The 21,719-nt window shown below is 43.3% G+C and overlaps 1 protein-coding gene across 1 annotated transcript in view; it reads left to right on the forward strand.

Annotated features, from left to right (window-relative positions):
• The window catches only part of RYR3 (ryanodine receptor 3), a 572,028-nt gene that overhangs the window by 463,588 nt on the left and 86,721 nt on the right, over window positions 1-21,719 (forward strand). The window contains exons 53-64 of the mRNA XM_057542134.1: window positions 685-774; window positions 1,850-1,996; window positions 2,206-2,268; window positions 3,450-3,525; window positions 3,641-3,764; window positions 6,875-6,990; window positions 7,530-7,597; window positions 8,560-8,681; window positions 12,398-12,447; window positions 12,846-12,906; window positions 15,138-15,376; window positions 16,747-16,828. Of these exons, the coding sequence (XP_057398117.1) occupies window positions 685-774; window positions 1,850-1,996; window positions 2,206-2,268; window positions 3,450-3,525; window positions 3,641-3,764; window positions 6,875-6,990; window positions 7,530-7,597; window positions 8,560-8,681; window positions 12,398-12,447; window positions 12,846-12,906; window positions 15,138-15,376; window positions 16,747-16,828 (1,238 nt within the window). The remainder of the gene's footprint in view (window positions 1-684; window positions 775-1,849; window positions 1,997-2,205; window positions 2,269-3,449; window positions 3,526-3,640; window positions 3,765-6,874; window positions 6,991-7,529; window positions 7,598-8,559; window positions 8,682-12,397; window positions 12,448-12,845; window positions 12,907-15,137; window positions 15,377-16,746; window positions 16,829-21,719) is intronic.

Raw genomic sequence — 21,719 nt, forward strand, 5'->3', positions numbered from 1 at the left:
GTGTTCCTTGGGAAGGGACAGAAACTTGAGAAACAGCCACAATAACAAGGGGACATTGGCAGAGGCTGAGAAAGAGCAGCCAGAAGTCTTTGGGCTGTGAGGTTATGGAAAACAGAGCCTTATTTATTTCTGTATCCACCATGCCTGGGACAGAGTTTGGCACCTACTGTCATAGGCATTCAACCGATGTTTGTTGCATGACTTTTGAAATTCTTAAACCTCTATGATTCTAGAAACATGCCTTGCTACAGCTTTGCTCTGGGGTTGGCGGGCAAGGGGTGCAAACCCTATCAGCCTCCTCCATGCCGTGGCCAGTAGGTCCAATACTCACAAGCCTTCAGCCTTGACGTCTGTCCTTGCCTGTGATTGTGACACATTGTGCTGAAAAGCATTGTCCTCAGGTATTTTGAAGCATACTTCTGTCTGTAGTGGGCCTGAAACACAAGCGAGTAAGTGGAGGGGACGGCAACTAAAACGAGAAGAAACAAAGGAGCAGGGTTCAAAATTCAGGGGGCAGAGAGCCTGACAGCCCAAAAGGATCAGTTAGACATTTCGGAGGGAAATTTCCAAGCTCTGTCACATTCCATTATTCTATTTGTTCAGTGAAAATTGAAGCTGGGATGTGGGTCACCTAGCGGGGCTCTCTGGGTGTCAAGGATATTTGAACTGAGAACATTTCTACAGAGTCAGAATGGATGGAAATATGGAATTTCCCTGGATGAAAATGTGAAGACCCATCCATTGATCAGGCCTTTCAAGACATTAACAGAGAAGGTAAGGACCAGGCCATGCTAATTTCCCTTCCCTGGGAATTATATCAGATGGCAGAGGAGTTGAGGGCACATTCACCATCCAGTTCCTTAGAGACTTGACAGGACTTGGCAGACTCCTCAGGAGCTGGCCCGTGGGCCACAGCCTCAGGACTGGTTTCTCAGAACCCAGCCTCCCACTCTGCTATTTGGTTCTGAAAGCCCATTGGAGAGAGAAGCACCAGTCAGCAGTTAGAGGCTGGGCCAAAATGCATTTGTGGTTCACTTGTAACTGAACTAGGAAGGGCTTCTGTTAGATTGTTGCAGGGGACGGGGGGCGGGACTTGCATTGTTGGAGAAAATTCAGATAGAAAGGACTTCCAATCATGACGGATAAAAAGAATAGAGAAGAGAGTCCCCAGGGAAACGTGGACAGGTCTCTTGGTTTGTTTGTGTTTTTTTTAAATTATGAAATTTGGTTCAACTCAACTCTGAATTCCTATCTTGCGATCAGTAAGAGTTCCTTGTAGGCTTTAGACCTAGTGTCACAGGTAAAGGATGACATGTGTATCTTTATGTGCATATTGACCAGTTATAAAATTGTGCATGGCTCAAAAGAGAATCCTAAATCTAAGAAAGTCTATTTCCCAAGCTCTGAGGAGAGCTTTGTGCAAATGCATTTTGACATGTCCCCTCTTAAGTACCTACCAGAGAACAAAAGTCACTCTGGAGAGAAAGGGGTGGGTCCAGGGCAGGCGACACTTGTGCAGTGGGCGGGGCACAGAGGAGGCAGAGGTGGCAGCGCTGGGGGAGGGAAGAAGTCATTCTCCTGTTCTTGCTCTGCTTTCTCCACAAACTGTGGATATGTCTGGCACATTCCCTCTAAAAGCAGGAGACTGTGGGGTCCTATACTTAAAAACCTCAGAAAGACGGATGACGTGTTGCAGACGGGATGCTGCACAGGGTATTCTGACCCAGTGAGAGGAGGCTGGAGCCAATTAGCCCCCTTCCACTGTGGGAGGACCTCCCTTCCGGGAGACAAGCCAGCCACAGTGCTGGGGCGTGCCCTGCACAGCGCTTCTGCTCCAATGTTCTTCCAGGAGAAGGAAATTTATCGCTGGCCTGCCAGAGAGTCCCTGAAAACCATGCTGGCTGTGGGCTGGACGGTAGAGAGGACCAAAGAGGGAGAAGCCCTATTTCAACAGCGGGAAAATGAGAAGCTTCGAAGCGTGTCCCAGGCCAGCCAGGTATGACCATCACGCCCAGAGGCCAACACTAGGCCAGTAGAACCCATGGAGAATCTGGGAAAGCTATCCCCAGGGTATCAGAGATGAGGCCCACCACCCACGAGCCCTGGGAATCTTTCGGGACATATCTTTGGCCACTGAAGTCAGGGATGCTGATAAGAGTAAGGCAAGTAACGGAAAACCCAGTGATTCTGCCTTTGCTTTCCTAGGGCAACAGCTACAGCCCTGCTCCCCTGGATCTCTCCAACGTTGTGCTCTCCAGAGAGCTCCAGGTCAGTGTTGATACTTTCAGAACAGCGTAACCGACTTTCTAAAACCCCTCAAGTGCAGGACATATTACCCTCCAAAGAGTTTTTTAAAAAGGGGCGAGGGGGAAGAATGCCTAAAACATATCACCGCTGAAATATCAAAATTAGAGAGGGCCACAACGAGCAGAGGCCACTCATCTGACACAGTCTCAGCAGAATTAACCAACAGTCCGAGAAGGTGAGGCTTTGCGCTTCTTCCAGAGACATCATAGCAGGTCATGACTCAATAAAAGGGAGATCGAACAGCAAATTACTGTATGAAAACCCAAAACAGAACTTATAACAGCCAGGAGAGATAACTAGCAACAAAGCTATTAACAACTAGGAGAAAATGTACGAGGTGACCCCTGGGTTGGGGTGCTGGACTGCTCACACCGGGCCCCCCAACCTTGAGGACAATCATGTATCCCGTGGTGGATTCACTCGAGTTGCCCTTGGTGGTACAGACAAGTCATCATTGTAGGATTTAGGGACTTACACCCAAGAGGATGAAATTAAAGCCTTAAGCTTCCTCACCCCCATTCTTCCCCTGTGCACATGTCGGTGACCGTGACCGGCTCCAGCCGGAGGCCGTTACTCCTCAGAGAGTCCATCAGACCAACGCTTTGGACCTTAAAGAAAGTTTCTTTCCAAAGTACACCCTTCATTCCGGGTCCCTATTTTATGCATCTTATAAAGATGCATTCTATTTGAGAAATCTTAGGTGCAGCAGTTTTCTCCAACATGTGGTTATTTTTAGCTTGCTAAGCTAAAGGCTTTCGGGGACCCTAGAGTTTTGCTTGACCCCCACTCCCAGCTCCCTATCTCAGGTCAGGAGTAAAATACTCAACTCCTGTGACAAATGAAGTACCACCAGCATGCAGTCTCCAGTGGAAATGTGTGTTTCTCAGCAATGCATCAAACTGCCAAGATAATAAGTTACCAGAAAAGGACAGAATTAGAAATTGTTTTCTGTGTGTATGGGAGGATATAAAACTAATGAGGTGCATAAGCACAGACTAATTAATGATGGGAGACACTCAGCAATGTGCCATTAGCATTTGGTGGTGCTCCGTTCCCGAGGCTGCCTGAAATAGCAGGGCAGATATGAACCCATTTTTCTTGCTTGCTTTCTCTCCGACCGTCGTCTCCCTGGTGGGACACAGGGGATGGTGGAGGTGGTAGCTGAGAACTATCACAATATCTGGGCCAAGAAGAAGAAGCTGGAGCTGGAGAGCAAAGGTGAGCTAGGTTCACAGCATCTCCCGCAGAAGGTGAGCTGGGGGGCAGGTGTGTTTTCCCAGAAGTGCAAAGGAAGAGCCACCTATTTTGTCATCTCTCACTTTACTGACCCCAGGTGGCGGCAGTCACCCTCTTTTGGTACCATATGACACCTTGACTGCCAAGGAAAAGTTCAGGGACCGGGAGAAGGCACAGGACCTGTTTAAGTTCCTCCAAGTGAACGGCGTTGTGGTTTCTAGGTAAGTCGTCTTCCAAGTGATGTTAGCGGGGCAGGGGCAGGCTTGTGTGGTCTCTCGTGCTCTAGATATTTGATCACCTGCCTGCAAAGCAGATCAGAGTATGGATAGCGGTTGAGTCTGTTGAAATGAATAGATGTTTATGCTGGAGCATGAAGCCCTCTCTTCCGACGTAAATAAGACTGGTCGATATCAATTTCTAAAAATCAGTTACAGCAAAGAATTGTGACAAATTATACATCTATACCTTAAACATTTAATTTTAATTAAAATAAACACACATGCATTCATTCACAAATCTTGTACCATAGGCCCCCAGATCTTATCTTTGTTGGTTCTTTTATTGATTGGAATTATAAACCACATCCATAATGCATCCTCAAAGCTCTTGAAATTGGGCTAAAGAGCAGTTAAGGTACAGTTAAGAGAATTAAGGTACATACAAAACAATGTAAATGCAGTATTCTGGGTTTCTTTTTGTTTTTTCAACTTCCTCCCTATCTTTTTTTTTTTTTAAAGAATACTCTTTTTTTTAAAAATTTTATTTATATATTTATTTTTGGCAGTGTTGGGTCTTCGTTTCTGTGCGAGGGCTTTCTCTAGTTGCGGCGAGCGGGGGCCACTCTTCATCACGATGCGCGGGCCTCTCACTGTCGCGGCCTCTCTTGTTGCGGAGCACAGGCTCCAGACGCGCAGGCTCAGTAATTGTGGCTCACGGGCCTAGTTGCTCCACGGCATGTGGGATGTTCCCAGACCGGGGCTCGAACCCGTGTCCCCTGCATTGGCAGGCAGACTCTCAACCACTGCGCCACCAGGGAAGCCCTCCTCCCTATCTTTTACGGTTGTCTCACTCACACCTAATTCAAAAACTCTGTATTTGGAAACTTAACAATCGCAGGTCTTTGCAAAATATGCAGTTTAATTCTCACAGAATCACCAGTTCTCTTCACACTTGTGTTTTTTTGTTTTATGTGTTATTTAATGAAATGCCATAATAACAATAGGGAAGATGAGCGACATCAACAACCTTTAAACAAAGATGGCAACTCCACTGGAGAGACTGAATGAATCATGATTTCCTAAGACTTTATCTCAAACTTATGTTTGTCAGAATCATCTAGACAAACGTTTTAGGGGAGGATGGTCTGGGCTGCTTAAGTCTTAAAGGTGGAACCTGTTTTCCCCGCTGGTCAGGTGTCGGTGATGGGCTATGCTTGCTGCGTCCTTTGTAGAACGAAAAACAAGGCAGTGTCCCCACCTCGATAAGCCATTCCTCTGGAAAGAAATGTCTGCTGAGCCAGCTGCTGTTTCTTCTTTTAGTTTCCTACAGAATTTTTGCCACTGAATGACAGAAACCTGAATAAAAATCTATACACATATTTCTGTTGTAGCTCATATGAAAAAATAACAAAACCTATTTGCTGTATTGTTGAGTGGGAAAGGTCAGGCAGCAGGAGACAGCCTCTGGGGAAGCATTTGAGAAAGACTCCCATCGTCATTTTAATCCTGTTCTTAACACCAAGATGCATGCAGGCTGTGATTTGCCAATAAATAACTTGCTCACAGAAGTGAAAAATTCCTCTTTACTGTAAGAAGGGAATCGAGGAGATAGGGGGGGGAAGGGAAAAAGATCACTGAATTCAGCAAACATACCCTTGTAGCGGTTTACCCTGAGCCGGAGCCTGTGGGGGGCACTTGGATGTACCGATAAGGCGGTAACATCCCTGTCACCAAGGAGAAACCCTAGGTTCCTGCTACCCATGCCTCAGACCTGCTCCATCCTCAACTTCCCCATCACTTGATGACAGCCTGTTCTTCCCGATGCTCAAGCCAAAAGCCTTGACTCCTCTCTTTTTCCCTCAACCCACATCCAATCCTTTAGGAAATCCTGATGGTTCTCCCCTTAAAATACCCAAAATCTGACCACTTCCCACCCTTCGTGCTGTCACTGCCATTGCTGAAAGGGCTTCCTTCCTGGGCCCCCTGTTTCAATCCTTGCCCTCAGTCCATTTTAATCCTAGCAACAAGAGCAATTCTGTTACAATGTGAGTCATATCATGTCGTTTCCTCTATTCAAAACTTTCAATAGCTTCCCATCTCAAAGCAAAAGCAAAATGCTAAGGGCGGCCCACGGCATCCTGATGGTTGACTCCACTGCCCACCCACGCCCCTCTGACTGCCTGCTCACTTCCATCCCTCCACACTGGCCTCAACTCAGCATGCATGCTCCCACTCAGGACCTTTGCACCCCCGCTCCCTATGCCTGGAAAGCTCTCTCCCCTGATGTCTCTATGCCTCACCTCCTTCAAGCCTGTACTCCAGTGTCATCCTTCCAATAAGCCCAGCACTGATTTAACACGACAGTCTACTCAACCCCACTTCAGGCACTCTTGGGCCCTTTCATCTTGCTTTAGTTTTTCTTTTTTCCACAAAACTTATTAACTTACAGCATTCCAGATAATTTTTTTAAATTTATTTATTTTATTTTTGGCTGCGTTGGGTCTTCGTTGCTGCATGCAGACTTTCTCTAGTTGTGGCGAGCAGGGGCTACTCTTCGTTGCGGTGCGCAGGCTTCTCATTGCCATGGCTTCTCTTGTCGCGGAGCATGGGCCCTAGGCACACGGTCTTCAGTAGTTGTGGCTCACGGGCTTAGTTGCTCCGCGGCATGTGGGATCTTCCCGGACCAGGGCTTGAACCTGTTTCCCCTGCATTGGCAGGCAGATTCTTAACCACTGCACCACCAAGGAAGTCCCCAGATAATTTATATTTCGTTTTATGTAACGTTTGTACCTGCTTATAGCAAGCACATAAGTTCCATGAGCGCAGGGATTCTTGTTTGCATCTCTGATTTATCCCCAGCTCAGTATTTGTTGAATGAATGACAAAGATCTTTCTGAAAACTCTTTTCAGAAATTACTGTAGCTCAGGTGTTGCATGCTCACAGAGGCAGGTTTCAAGTGCAAGGGGAAATGAGTCAAATGATGAGTCAGGCCACTAAGCCAGAATAGCCATCAACATTTGGAAAGCAGAGTTGACGTGGAGAAAATTGCTTGTGCACCAAAGTCACACTGTTATCTCTGTTACTCCCTGGGGTTTACCCATTTCCAATCTAGAGGTATCAAGGATATGGAGCTGGATGCCTCCTCCATGGAAAAGAGGTTTGCCTATAAGTTTTTGAAGAAGATCCTGAAATATGTTGATTCTGCTCAAGAGTTTATTGCCCATTTGGGTAAGTATCATTGTGAAATATCAGAAAAATGTGTGCTTCTCATAATATCAAAAAGAATTAGATATTCCTTTTACGAAGAGCGATGCTTTCATACTGTAGCTGTTCATGATTCTTTTAAACATATGGTTTAGGGAAGGGCACAGTGGCTGAGATTTCCCACACACACACACTTACAAAAAATCAGTTTTGTCTTTGGTTTGCCTTCTGGGTTTGATTGAATCATTTGCCATTTTTCACATAACTCATCCTCTTCTAAGTTTTCCATCGTTTTGCTTTATGCCTGTGAGCATATGACTCAACCTCTCTGAAGCTGCCTTCTTATCAATAGAGTAGAGAAAAGAGTAGTGAAAGCCTAGACAATTGCCACAAGAAATAACCAACCCTCACAATTATAAAGTACTTTGTAAAATATTAGATATTTTGTAAAATCAAGTGGCCTTTTCATGACGAAAAGCTGCTCTGTTTCTTTAATGCCGTGACTCTTTTTGTTTTTGTTTTCTTTAGCTCTGGCCAACTTTGTGTCACTTTTGTCTTTGCAGAAGCCATTGTCAGCAGTGGGAAAACTGAAAAGTCTCCCCATGACCAGGAGATCAAATTCTTTGCCAAAGTAAGTGACTCTCTGCATTTAACCGGTTTACCTTCTTCTTGGGATCTGTACCATTTAGGGTACAAGTTAAGCAGATCCAATAATGACTTTGATGAGGTGGACATGTGCTTCTCTGTTGTGGAAAGGTCCTGAGGCAGGTGGGTGGTCCGAGGAGGTAAGCAGCCTGCTCTGCTCCACGCCATCACCCAGGGACTCGGGTTCTTCCTCTCTCGATGCTCTCTCATCTCCTAAGATGTGGTCCCTGACAGTGGTCCAGACTCACCTGTACCACATCTGTGAGAAAGGGGGGAAGGAGAGGGAAGGGCAAGCTGTTGTTTTATTAAAGTTCTAAAGTTTAATAAAAGTTGTTTTATTAAGTGACTAGAACCTAATCATTTCAGCCTCAGCTAGCTGCAAGGGAGGTGTATAATGCATGCTTTAACTGGGTGACCCCATGCCCAGCTAAAACACGGGGATTTCTACTGCTAAGGGAAAGAAGGGAAGAACGAATTTGGGTGCCAGTGGGCTGTCTCAGCCACATGACCCTACTCAGAGGACTAAATGCAAGTGAGACTTTGGGGTAGCCATGCTCTGAGAAGCAGAGACAGGATGGTCAAGTCCAGTAGTGCTGGGCCATGCCTCAAATATTCTGTTGGATGCCATGCCCAAGAAGCCACATGTGAGTGCAGGTGTCCTGCAGGACGCCGCTGAAAATGTTGATTCAGGATGTGCATTTCTTTGGGCCCTTAGTCAGTGTCCTGCACTATCCCTTCACGTATTTCTAAGGCCTCTGGTTACAGGCATAGAAGAAAAAAAATGTTTTGGAAACTGGGATTCACAGGATAGAGTTTCCTAGAAATTCCAGGACCAGAGTCTTTTTGCGTTCAGAGTCTTTTTGCTCATTAAAAATGAACTTTTTCAAAGGAACCAGAGGAAGGGCTTTGGCCAGCCTCCTAGAAGTTCATCTCTGGTGGATCTTTCAGGTTCTCCTCCCACTGGTTGACCAGTACTTTACCAATCACCGCCTCTACTTCCTCTCGTCCCCTCTGAAGCCCCTTAGCAGCAGCGGGTACGCCTCTCATAAGGAGAAAGAAATGGTGGCCAGGTGAGTCTACAGAAGAGAAGGTCACAGTGCTGATGTGATTTATGTAAAACCCCAGACTCCTGGGGCTTCAGTGGTGAATCTTTTGGAGAAATGAGCTGTGGCCTGATGATTGGTAGCTCAGAGGTTTTGGTTATCATCTTGGTTTTGAAAGTGACTTTATTCACACTTATCTGTATATTATTTTGGCAACCAAGAGAGGTGCACTGTTTGGGGGTATCAGTAGGACTTGGGGGAAACTTACATTACTCGGATCAGCTTCTATCCTGAAATAACATTTAGAAAAAGGAGAAGGTAATTCTGAAGCTTGGGAAAAGCAAACACACAACCTTGAGAAGAAACAGATTAATACTGTTTTCAATCTCATTCTTCTCAGGCTTTTTAAGCTTAAATTTTTTTTTTAATTTATTTATTTATTTATGGCTGTGTTGGGTCTTCGTTTCCGTGCGAGGGCTTTCTCTAGTTGCGGCGAGCGGGGGCCACTCTTCATCGCGGTGCATGGGCCTCTCACTATCGCGGCCTCTCTTGTTGCGGAGCACAGGCTCCAGACGTGCAGGCTCAGTAATTGTGGCTCACGGGCCCAGTTGCTCCGCGGCATGTGGGATGTTCCCAGACCAGGGCTCGAACCCATGTCCCCTGCATTGGCAGGCAGATTCTCAACCACTGCGCCACCAGGGAAGCCCGCTTAAATTCTTTTTAAGGAATCAGATCTTACAAGTCCTGGTGTGGATGATCTGAGATTTGAAATCTAGAGTGACATGATTCAATTTAAATTCCTAACAGGAAACACATTTTCATCAAAAGCACCAGCTTGCCTTCTTACTCCACTAGGCGTGACACGTGGATGCCTCAGCAGAGCTGAGAACAAAGCGGGTGCTTCATGATCAGGCTACAAGTGGATACCACTATGCCTCAGGTTCTCTGTATTTGATTTACGAATGACAAGGGATGGATTAGACTTCTAAATGGCAAAGAGTTAAGGACTGCAATAAAGGCAGTCTATCAGCCCTTTCCCTGGCATCCACTGATGGTGAACGATGCACTTTATATTTTATAAAGGCCCAGCCGTTGAGTATCACCATCTTTGGGAGGATATTCAACCTTAGGATTTAGCTAACATTTATCAAGCGCAGCATGGCTCAGCAGTGAGTTTGATTTTTCATATGCACAAGTTATTGCCCACTTGTGGAAATATCATTGTGAAACACCACAATGCTTTAAATTCCAAGAACCACCTGTGTGTTATGATCTCCATTTTGCGATGAGGAAACTGAGGTTTGGGCAGGTTCACTCCAGTGCCTAAAGTGACCCAGGTAGTAAGTTAGGGCAAGAATGAAAGCCTAGCCCTCTCTATCCAGATCGAGTGCCATTTTCTCTACACTGTAATTACTTCTTATATTAATATTTGTTAAGCAGGGAGGAACGCATGATGTCAAAGTGAGATACACTTAGAATCAGTTACTGACCCAAGATTTGCTAGATATTTTCATGACACACCAGTGTCTTTTGTAAGAAGTTAAGGAAATGAGGAGCCAAGTGAGATACTCAGATAAGCCAACAGAGGGCAGGTGTGTCTGTTCTCTTCATCTGTTTTTCGTAGGGTATTAATTCATGGAAATGTAACATTTGTTCAGCCAGGCACCACTTGTCACAGCTGGAATACAAGCTGGAGCTCGCTGATCAGCCTTGCAAATAGCTTTCCGATCCATCAGTGTGCCCGCCGCCCTCCCGTAGAAGTGGCCGTATCGGCACTGAACATGCTCACGTTTCCAGACCCCTTTTGTTCCCAGCCTTCACCCATACCCCACCTCTTCTGCATCTGATGCAATTTACCAGTGCTTTCCGGAATCTCTCCCCTGGGATCTCTTTAATTTATCGCCTTCAAATTCTGAGATGAGAAAGAGGCGCCTGGGGACTCTGGCCCCTCATAACTCTGGGTGAAGGACAGTGCTTCTGCTTGAATCGTGGGTCCCACAGGCAACAAAAAAGGGCCTTTGGAAATTTCAGAGCCCGGCCTTGACATGCCTGAGAAAGCACTTCTGACAGCAAGGGGAGCCACGTTTATATTAGGATCAAACAACCCAAGGATCTGCTTTAGTTAGAAAAATGTTATTTTGTATTTATACAGAGCGGGTTCATTTTGAAGCATTTTGCCAGAAATAACTGAGTTTATCAGCCCCTAATTCTACAGACTAAAAGGGTCATGTGATTAGTCGCTGACTACAGACGAGAAAGCTAAAACGCAGAGCGGGATGAGGTGAATTCACCACGACAGCCCAGCGAGTCCTGGCAGAGCCACAGAAACTCATATTCCTCCAGGATCTCCGCCAACTCCATGAGTTTTCATCAGATGCATAACTCTGAAAAAGAAAAACAAACATCCGGGGAAGAGAAAAGAAGCAGCAGTTCATATTTAATTTCACACTCGCTGGCTGCCAAATTTCTGTTAACTTATTCTGAGCTCTCTTAAGCTCTAGGCCAGTGTTTCCAACTTTTTTCCACTGCAAAAACAAATGACTAACCAGGAGAGACTTTGGCTGTGGTGTCCAGTAGATAGCCCAGAAAGGCTCAGGGTATTCATTGAAAACCATTTAGAGGTGAACAAGTGTTCATCCCCACCAACACTTGGATGGATTTCTTCTCTATTTGAGCCATCCCCTAAAGACTTTTGCCCTGTGTGGGGCAAGACTCCCATGACTTCTAAGAAGATCTTGGGAAGGACTTCAGCTAGGTCTCACCTTGGCATACCATGGCCTGTACCAGGTGATTCTATTTTACTTCCCCTCTTTCTGTTCCACCAGGAAGGGCAGCTTTCTGAAGGGATTGCTAAGTTCTTACCTAGCTGTGCCAATGTCACGTAATGTCAGCGTTCTGAGGAATCTCCTCCCGAGAACTTCAGCAGTGCAGGTCAAATGATGGCCATAGTGCCCCTAGACAGGGGCTATCAGGAGCGTGTTCAGAGACATCTACGGGCTCTTTGCTAACTGCACAAAGCCCTCTATTAGGCACTGTGGAAAGTAAAACAGTAAGACACAACTGGACTCCAAGGGGTTCCATGGTAGACAGTATGGGTGAAAGCATGCAATAGGGTCAAAAAACACAAAAGCATAGCAGATGGGATTTCCTAGCTTCAAAGACACAGATAGGACAGCAACCCAGTCAGGCCCATAGGCTAATGGAGATGTCAGAGAAAAGCCATTTCTTGAAATGTTTCTGGTTCAGCACAGTATTGCCCATACCTGAACCTTTAACTTTCTTCCAATCCCACCATCTTGCCCACCTCCAACTAAGGCCTCACACCCTGTTCCCCCGAGTGAAGGCTACAAAAAGGGCTTGCAATCTACTGCAGTAATGGAAAAATCATGCTTCCTTCCAGAATCCTCGTTTATCCATGAATGTTATACAAATGAACCTTTCAACATATAGTACGCTCTAGCAAGAGGTGGTTTGCAACAGGTGGGTCATTGCAAAACATAGTACTTGTCGCAGAAGGATTGTTTTCTGCCTGCAAGGTACCCCTCGTGATTCTCCAACAAGACAGTGGGAACCACATGCTGTCCTAGTGTGGTCCAGAGGATTCTTTGAGGGGAACACAGTGCATCTTCCCGGGGTGCTGTACTAGGCACTTTGTTTTACTGCACAGGGGCCAAGGGGTGGGGTACAAATGAGTCTTCCTTGAATCTCTGTCCCTTTCTGACTTTCATTCTTTTCTGCTTCAGCCTGTTCTGCAAACTCGCTGCTCTTGTTCGACATAGGATTTCCCTCTTCGGTAAGAGAAGTATTGCTAAAGGCTTCACCCTCTGTAATTATCCTGAACTTGTGTTTTGCCTTCATCTGTGGCTCCTGCAGACAAGCTGAGCCTTAGGACTAAGGTGTCACCTAAATTTGCCATAGAAAGTTGGTCTGAAGTATGATAAACCCCTCTCTCCCCCTTGAACAGCTCAGATTTATGAATGAATCTTTAATGAATGCTTTAAGCCCTGCCTCTAACTTCCATCATAAAGCGATGTGTCAGGCCAGAGATAAATGCTTTGGCCCCGAACGGAGGCCTGGCGCTTTGTGTGTTGGTGGTTAATAAAGCTGGGCTGTTTATGCGTATTGAGAAGATTGTGTTTAAATGCCAGGCTGAATGCTTTGGGGAGTCACAGGGGATATTTTTGATTTTAGGGAACGATGCTACTACAATGGTGAGCTGTCTTCACATCTTAGCTCAGACACTTGACACAAGGTAAGTGTGCCCAGAATTCTCCAGTAGTTTCTCAGGACTCCCTCTGTGACCCTCTCTCCTTGCTTCTTATTGTACTGAAGAGGAGATGTGTCACCGTTATGCAAGAGCTGGGGAGAAAAGGGAAGATGGGGGAAAGATGGATCCCACCATGACATGAGCACACTCTGTTTCTCAGCTCACATGATGGAGAGCCACTGTCATGGCAGATACCGAAAGCTGAGCATTTGATCAATTCTTGTCTTCTCTTACTGAGAAGTTCATCTTTCAGAAGATAAAATATGTAACGTGGCAAAGTACCACTTCGTATCTAATTCTCCACAAAAAAAGAGAAAGGAAGAGCTGCCTGATGGTTGGCAATGCCATAAGAATCCTGGGAGAGGGGACCCATAGCACTCTGAATTCAAAATGGCCAAGGAAGGGATGTGATTACCAGAAGATCAAAGACAAAAGATAGATTCGAGCCCATGACCTGAGGGTCTGATAGGAAAGATGGCTGAACAAGAAAGGAAGTCTTCCTTTTCTTTCACATACATACATATATGTGTGTGTGTGTGTGTGTGTGTGTGTGTGTGTGTGTGTGTATTCTGGTAGTATAAACATAAATTATTTGATGAGATAAAAAAGAGAAGCAGTGCAAATAACTGACAGGGAGTTTTCTTTAGCACACTCATTAAGCAGGGCCCTTGTCAAAGTTGAGAGGAGAACACACATCCCAAAACCCAACGCAGAAGAGAGGCACCAACCTAAAAGAGTGGCCAGATGATGAAAATCCTCTACAAACTAAGAATGTTTTTTTTTTTTAAAGTTAAGGGTAGTTAAAGGGGATTTTCTTTTTTTTTTTTAGAAATTCACGTTCTTTTATTTATTTATTTATGGCTGTGTTGGGTCTTCGTTTCTGGGCGAGGGCTTTCTCTAGTTGCGGCGAGCGGGGGCCACTCTTCATCGCGGTGTGCGGGCCTCTCACTGTCGCGGCCTCTCTTGTTGCGGAGCACAGGCTCCAGACGCACAGGCTCAGTAGTTGTGGCTCATGGGCCCAGTTGCTCCGTGGCATGTGGGATCTTCCCAGACCAGGGCACGAACCCGTGTCCCCTGCATTGGCAGGCAGATTCTCAACCACTGCGCCACCAGGGAAGCCCCTAAAGGGGATTTTCAAGTGTCAGAGAGAAACAAACATGTTGTGGAGATGTTAAGACAGCACAACGTTTTCAGGCCCAGACCAAAGCATCCCAGGGATGCAATTGGGACGAGGAATCTTTATTCCCAAAAGCATGCAAAATGCCTTAAGAGAGAGTCCTCTTTCTTAAACGTACCGACCTGCATTTTTTTTTTTAATAGTCATTCCTGAGAAAACCTGAGGAGGATGGTTCATAAATACTTACAGCAAGCCTCACTGACTTTATTTCCTTGTTTTTATTTTTCTGATTGGCTGGATGATTATCATGAAAATGCTGTAGATAAAAAGCATCTGTCCTTACAGCAAGCCTGTCATAATCTTGACTAAGATGTAGAAACATGGAAAATAATAGATGACTTGTAGGCTTTGTTCCAGTTCTAAGTTTTATAAAATAGTTTTAAGGGAAAGCCCCAGGTACCCATAGCTAATCTCCATTCCCACATGTTTTTCTCGGTGGTCTGATTAAGCTGTCTGTTTTAAAAGGGGCTGGCTCTTCTCCACTCCCCTTCTCCAAGTTAGGACACCCCTGAAAACTGGTAGAAATCTAAGCTTCAGTTGATTTAATTCTCTGTTCTCTCTCTAAGAGGTCCTACATCACAGGAGAGCTAATATTTCTAACTAGTCCTTATGAAAGTTGCTGAGCCCATGTGGAGCTGCAAGAAAAGCTCCCCTCTCCCTCCTTTTAATTAGATATTTCCAGAAGAATGTAGCCAGCTGCAATATTATATAGATAGCAGGTGACCAATATCAGTTTCTTTCTAAGTCGTCCTGCCATTTCCTAAGAGTTGAGCAGTCATTCCCTCAAATCAAGCATGCCTTCCAGTTGCTGCCCCCGCCCCCCACCCCTCCCAACCCCCCCGCCTGACCTTTGGGCTTGTGGATCCCAGTTTCTTTTTGGATGCTAATAACCATTCTCCATTTCTCCTGACTCGGTGTCTTCCAGGTGAGTGGGGTGTCAAATGTCTGCCCAGGTTGCACTGCAAGTCACCAGTCTCAAGAAGGGGGTTGGCCAAAGGTTCAGATTATGCTTCTGGTTTTGAACATTGTTTGCTTACAGGACAGTCATGAAGTCAGGCTCAGAGCTGGTGAAGGCCGGGTTACGAGCATTCTTTGAAAATGCAGCCGAAGACTTAGAGAAGACTTCAGAAAACCTGAAGCTCGGCAAGTTTACCCATTCCAGAACGCAGATTAAAGGCGTTTCTCAGAATATTAACTACACCACGGTGGCTCTGCTCCCCATCCTGACGTCCATCTTTGAGCATGTGTCTCATCATCAGTTCGGGGTGGATTTACTCTGTGAGTCAGCCTGCTGTCTGTCATGGATTCATGTGCATCTGGCCACAGATCAATAGCAAGTGTGTGGCTCATTCCCTTAGGCTGACCTTGAGGACAGAGTAGAGATAACTCTTCCACACTTTTTCCTTCTTAGATTTAAAAATGAAGTAACAGACTCTTGGAGGGGAAGAAATCCCCAAATTTGAGTATATAATATTTCATCTTTTCCCACTGTTTTTCAGGACCAGAATTTTCCATCCACTGGTTTAGCTCTCAGCCATTGTGTTCTCACTTAATTTGAAAAGGTTATCTGAGAAATCCAGCAAGAGATATAGGTTGCTCGCAGACACCAATTTTCCTGTAAAGAAGCTTTAATTTATTCATTGGATACCAGGAGCAAAGAGAAGCTGCTCACATTTCATTGTCTAAGCCTCCAGAAGAAGACTGTAGTTGGTTGGTTTTCTTTTAGTTTGCATTTAGTACCATGTTCAGCCCTCTTTTACTGCCACCAAGCTTCAGTTTCACACTTTAAATGGTGGTACATGATTTAATTAGTTTAACCAGTTGTCAGTAGCCAAGGCTGTGTCTTCCATAGCCTTCAACAATGAAAATCAGTTATTTCCATGGGGTTAGGGGGAGAGGTAGGGGAACATTCAAACTCACTATTCTGTGTCATGGACACAATGCACTTCCTTGTTGAAAAATAAAAAATTAAATTAGTTCTCTTTATGTTAAATTGGTTCCAGCCTTATGGTGAGTTCCATACATTAATAGAGGCACAGAGCCTGCCCATTAAGTTCCTAAGCGACACATGCCCTTCCCTTGGGAAACATGGCAAAATCATGATACAATTGAATTACCTTTTGAAAAACATCCATCAGAGAACTTGGAACAGGTGGACATGAGGAATTTTGCTCTGTCTCTGCAGAGGTAAGGACATCGTACATATCTCCCTAAGAAAGGAACAAAAAGCTCATTCAAACTTCTTTGATTTCTTGCATTCTTCCTTTCAAAAGAAGGAAACAGTGCTCTGGATAAAATTTGATTACAGTGTCTCCCTCTATTGGAGGGGAAAAAAAATACCCATATGGAAGGACTCATTGGTCAAATGATTCCTTTCCCTGAGAAGCAATGTGATCTGTATCAGGAGTCCTACAAAGGAATTGGGATAGCTCAATGGAGGGTGTTTTTCTGTTGGTGTTTCCTCTCCCAGTTCAGCATCTGGCATTTGAGTAGAGAGGGGCTATATTTGTTAAAAAGAGAGAAAGAGAGCTCTTTGGCTCTTAGGTGATGCCAACACGTGTTTTCTGTTTGCGGACCTTTTCTGTGTGCAGGAGGTGGGCCACTGGGATTGATGAACAGGAATGACAGCTCTTGTTTGGTCTTTTCAGTGGGTGACGTGCAGATTTCATGCTACCATATACTGTGCAGCCTCTACTCCCTTGGGACAGGAAAGAACATCTATGTTGAAAGGTAATTAGCGAACAAAAGAGGCTAACACATTCAGGCTGAATGTGTTACTTAAGTGTTTAAACATTTAACAACAATAGCATCTTTTCAATCCAGCAAAAGCAAAATGCTCACTGAAATGGCTTGGCGATTTGGAGCCTAGGGTATGAAATGTTTACGGCAGTATAAAATGTGTTAATAAGGCTTCTGAGATGTATGACTTCCCTGGCGATCGCTGAAGAATGTATGTGGCTGGAGGAGCAATATAGCCAAGCTAAATCATGTGCTGGTGGCCAAAAGAATGTCGAAGAAATGTCTCTTTTTTCACAATCACAGTTTCCAAATAGCCTCCAGAGTTCCTGTGGTTAAAGCTTGCTGAGAAGCTCAAGGGACGTGAGGCAGTTGCTTTAGTGTTTAATGAGTTTCTGTGTGATACAGCCCGGGACCTTTACCATTCTCGGCTGTCACATTAGCTATAGTTTTAGACAAGTCCACGCTTTGGAAGCAGAAATGCTATTCAATGGTCTTGAGTCTGAACAGGCTGATTTGCTGAGGTGCTTAGGTTCCTGCTCTACTCACTACTCTGCCTGGAGCGATGGAGGCCTTCGGTGACTGCCTGCTTTTCACCATCAAATGCTGTGTGTTGTGTGGTTCTGTTTAAATCCACGGGGAAGATCAGGAAGATAAACACAGTGTTAGCCAAACCCTAGACTTAGTCTTATCCTTGGAAGACTTTTTTTCCCTTTTCTGCCTTTTCAGTCAACGATACTGAAGGAATTTGATCTGTGCTTAAAATTATTTAATGTAAACATCCCCTTGGTATCCATGCTCCATGGGCCTCCTTAGTTTATGATTTACAAACCAGCCAACGGTAAATCCCTATTTCACATCGAAACTTACATAAATTCTAATTACAATTTCTCAATAAAGCAAAGACAAGACTTGAGCTCCTTCAAGAACTCAAGAACTGATGACTCGAAATCATGGGCTAATAACCAAATAATGTTGAAGAAATGTCTATGTCTTCATAATTACTGCTTTTAAATAGCTTCTAGAGTTCAAGAAATCGACTGGAGAACTAATGACTAATTTATTTTGATTATGATTTTAATTCCTTAGAGTTATGTAGCTTTCCTTATTGTTTTACATGAAATACAGATAAATAGTTCTATCCTTTAATAGGAACTGGGCAGACAGAAGTCATAACCATATTTTATACCAAATCAACAAGAAAATTAATAAAATTTTTTCTGTTTAATACAGAATTTCACTTAGGGAAGGTATCTTTACTTTCATTAAGCATTTGTGAATATTTTCTCAATATCTTTTCTTATTCTATCAGTTTCTATATGCGTATATACATACATCTACATGTGTATGTGTTTCTTTATACAATTTTTTGAAAAGCTTATGCATTATTCTCTTTTTAAAAAAGAAAAAAATTCAAAGAAAGGTCAACTCTGAAATGTCAGACCAGACCATATGACTTTTTATATTTTATTCATATACTCACAGCACTGTGAATATTGGTGCCTGTGTTTTATACTCCACACAGGTAGAAAGCCAGGCTTGAAGAAGCCCTAGATCAAATATGCCCCTATTGTCTCTCCATTAGTTAATGAAGGAACTAAGGAAATAAAGATTTAAAATCCTCGAGTTGTGATGCTGTCACCATTAATGATTTTTATTTATTTTCTCTTGTATTGTGAAAGTAAGACATACTTATTCAAAAAAAATCAAACAGTACAGACATATGTAAAGTTAAAAGTCTGCTGTTTTCTTCACCCCAGACCACCCCACCTAGTAACAGTTTGGTGTATACCATTCCAGGTGTTTTCTACATGTGTACGTTTTTACACATGTTGGATCATAATATTGCTTTGCAACTTTGTCTTGTTGGATGAAGCTAAAAACTGAATTTCTTTATCATACAACTCATATTTTTAATTTATCATTTAGATAAAATCATCATTAATTCTCTACTTTAAAAAAGATGAGCAAGTTTAGTACATTTACATTTCTAGCTACTTCCTATCCTTTCTACCTTTCCTTTTTCGCTATGTAATTCCTTATAACATGTACATTTTATTTTGGAATATTCTAGAACTAATGTTCCTTGAGTTGTTTACCTTGGTTTGTATTTAAATGATTCAGTGTGTAGCCAATCCTTTTGAACTGTGACTTTCCCATTCCAAAACTCTTATTTTGATTTATCTCTTGGTTGGCCAGATTCATCATATGTAGTTGCTTCTGTAAGAGCCGTACACTTGAGTCTTTGCATGTTTTGGACTATCATCCTTTGACTTTATATGTGAACAGTTTCCGTGGTATAAAATCCTTGGGTCATAATTCTCCTTCCTCGGAAGTGTATAGCCTTTGCTTCTTTGTGTCCTGACAGCGTGTGTTCCTTGGATCCGGTGATTTGTTCCCCGTACACGCGACTTTGCCGTGGGAGGGGAGAAGCTGCTGCTCACTGGGTTCTTTCTTTGGTCCTGAAGCTCATTCACTTCACTACTACCGTGTCCCAGGGCTGTCCTTTCTGTATCAGCCCCTGCACTTCTCAGAACTTAATATGCCCCCTCCGTCTTTAGGTCCTCGTTTATTTAACGAGTCTTTCATTTTATTATATTGTTGTCGGGTTTTTTGTCTTAGCTGTTGGTCAAAGAGCGAAATTACGTGTACTTATTGGCTTTTTCCTTAACCTCCCACATCTCTCATTTTCTCTTCAGTAACTTTTAGCTAATTGTTCTTTTCTGAAACTATCTCCGTGTTAATACTTCTTCTTATATTCTGTGAGGGTAGAGAGAAGTTGTCTGGTTTTTTCCTGGATAATTCTTCCTCTGAACTCTATTTCTCATCTATTTCTTGGTCATTAGGTACATTTCTAGTTCTCAAGAAGGGAAAGGAGTATGTGTGCATGTACGATGCGTGTATGCGTGTGCGTGTATGTGTGTTCAGTGGAGGAGAGTGGACAGGGCTGAAATATCAGGCAGCTTCAGAACCTAGAAGCTGACTGAGAACTAACTCTTTCTCACTGTATCAGCAGTGCCTTTAGCCCTAGGAGACATCCACCCTTATCCTTTGGTGTCCTTCCTCAACCAAAGTAAACAGCTGGTGCAGACAAGAGGTTGGTGAAATTCTTGGTGCATCCTATAGAATAGGCCTTTTGCTTAGTGATTTAATGTATGTTTCTTCTCTGCTTTAGAGGAGTTGAGGCAGCAGCTACAAAACAGGTTACTTCTCACTCTTTCACTCTACCTCACCTCCACTGGTTCTCCAGGCCAGGCGTCCAGGTCATAGTTATGGCAGATGGCATGCACACTCCTTCCTACTCTGGTCCTGCCTGCCACTCTGCAGGATGGAACCTGGGTCCCACACACGTCCAACAGTTCTCCCAGGGCCTGCTCACACCTTTAATCCTCATTGTTTCAAGCAAAACTCATTTCCTGGGCTCCTCAAAATCCCCATATTTACTTCCAATGATCTCTACACTCTGCTCTAGGTCTTGAAAGAATGTTTCAGTTTCAGCATCTTCACTTGATTTGGTCCATACTTTGCAGTGTGAAATTATCACACATTTTCTTTTTCTTTTTTTTTTTTTTTTCCACACACACACACTGTATTTTATTTTTACAAGAGATAAATAGACTGACACCAAGCATTGTACATGGATAACCACAACAAAAGCAACAATGATTGCAATTACCAAACATGAAACACACTTATACTATGTCATAATATTGACATTCAGTCCAGTAATCCTCCACTGTAACAGCTCCTTTACTTTGCAGTGAAAATTGATTTGTATATTCTTTTCCTCTGAGTCCTTGTGGGATTTTTTTTTTTTTTAATTCAGACAGAAAGTCACAAAAATTATACTCATCCTCATCAGTTCACTCAGTCCCATGTAATTAATTTCTTTTTTTTCATCTTGATCTTTTGTAGGCACTTTTAAGAGTTCATCAGTTTTTCATTAGAGTTCTGAAAATGCTTATTCATTCAGTTCAGCAGTACAGTCAGTTACCAGAAACCTGTACTTGTCAGAGTCTTTTCCATGAATTTCTTGAAGATGAAACCCTTTTATAGGAACATATTTGCAAAATCATCAGAGTACACCCAGAACTGTCTGTAAATGACAAAAGACTTAAAAATGACCATGGTTAAAGATTTGATGAAAGTTCATAATAATGCAGTTGACAAGAAAATGAGTTATTTCTGAGATATACATTTTAAAGTAATAACTAGGATTATTACTTATAACATTATACCAGAACATATAAGATTTTTAGACGTTTCCTGTAATGTCTGAAACATTTATATTAACATATTTCCATACATATTTCCATACAAATACAAATATAAGATTTTTAGAAATTTCATGTAATGTCTGAAACATTTATATTAACATATTTCCATACATATTTCCATACAAATACAAATATAAGATTTTTAGAAATTTCATGTAATGTCTGAAACATTTATATTAACATATTTCCATACATATTTCCATACAAATACAAATATAAGATTTTTAGAAATTTCATGTAATGTCTGAAACATTTATATTAACATATTTCCATACAAATAACCCAATGAAAGTTTAGTATTAGTTGTTTTGTTTGTTTTTTTATACTGCAGGTTCTTATTAGGCATCAGTTTTATACACATCAGTGTATACATGTCAATCCCAATCGCCCAATTCAGCACACCACCATCCCCACCTCACCGCAGTTTTCCCCCCTTGGTGTCCATATGTCCATTCTCTACATCTGTGTCTCAACTTCTGCCCTGCAAACTGGCTCATCTGTACCATTTTTCTAGGTTCCACATACATGCATTAATATACGATATTTGTTTTTCTCTTTCTGACTTACTTCACTCTGCATGACAGTCTCTAGATCCATCCACGTCTCAA

This window comes from Balaenoptera acutorostrata, chromosome 3, assembly GCF_949987535.1.
Source record: "Balaenoptera acutorostrata chromosome 3, mBalAcu1.1, whole genome shotgun sequence".
Lineage (NCBI taxonomy): Eukaryota > Metazoa > Chordata > Mammalia > Artiodactyla > Balaenopteridae > Balaenoptera > Balaenoptera acutorostrata.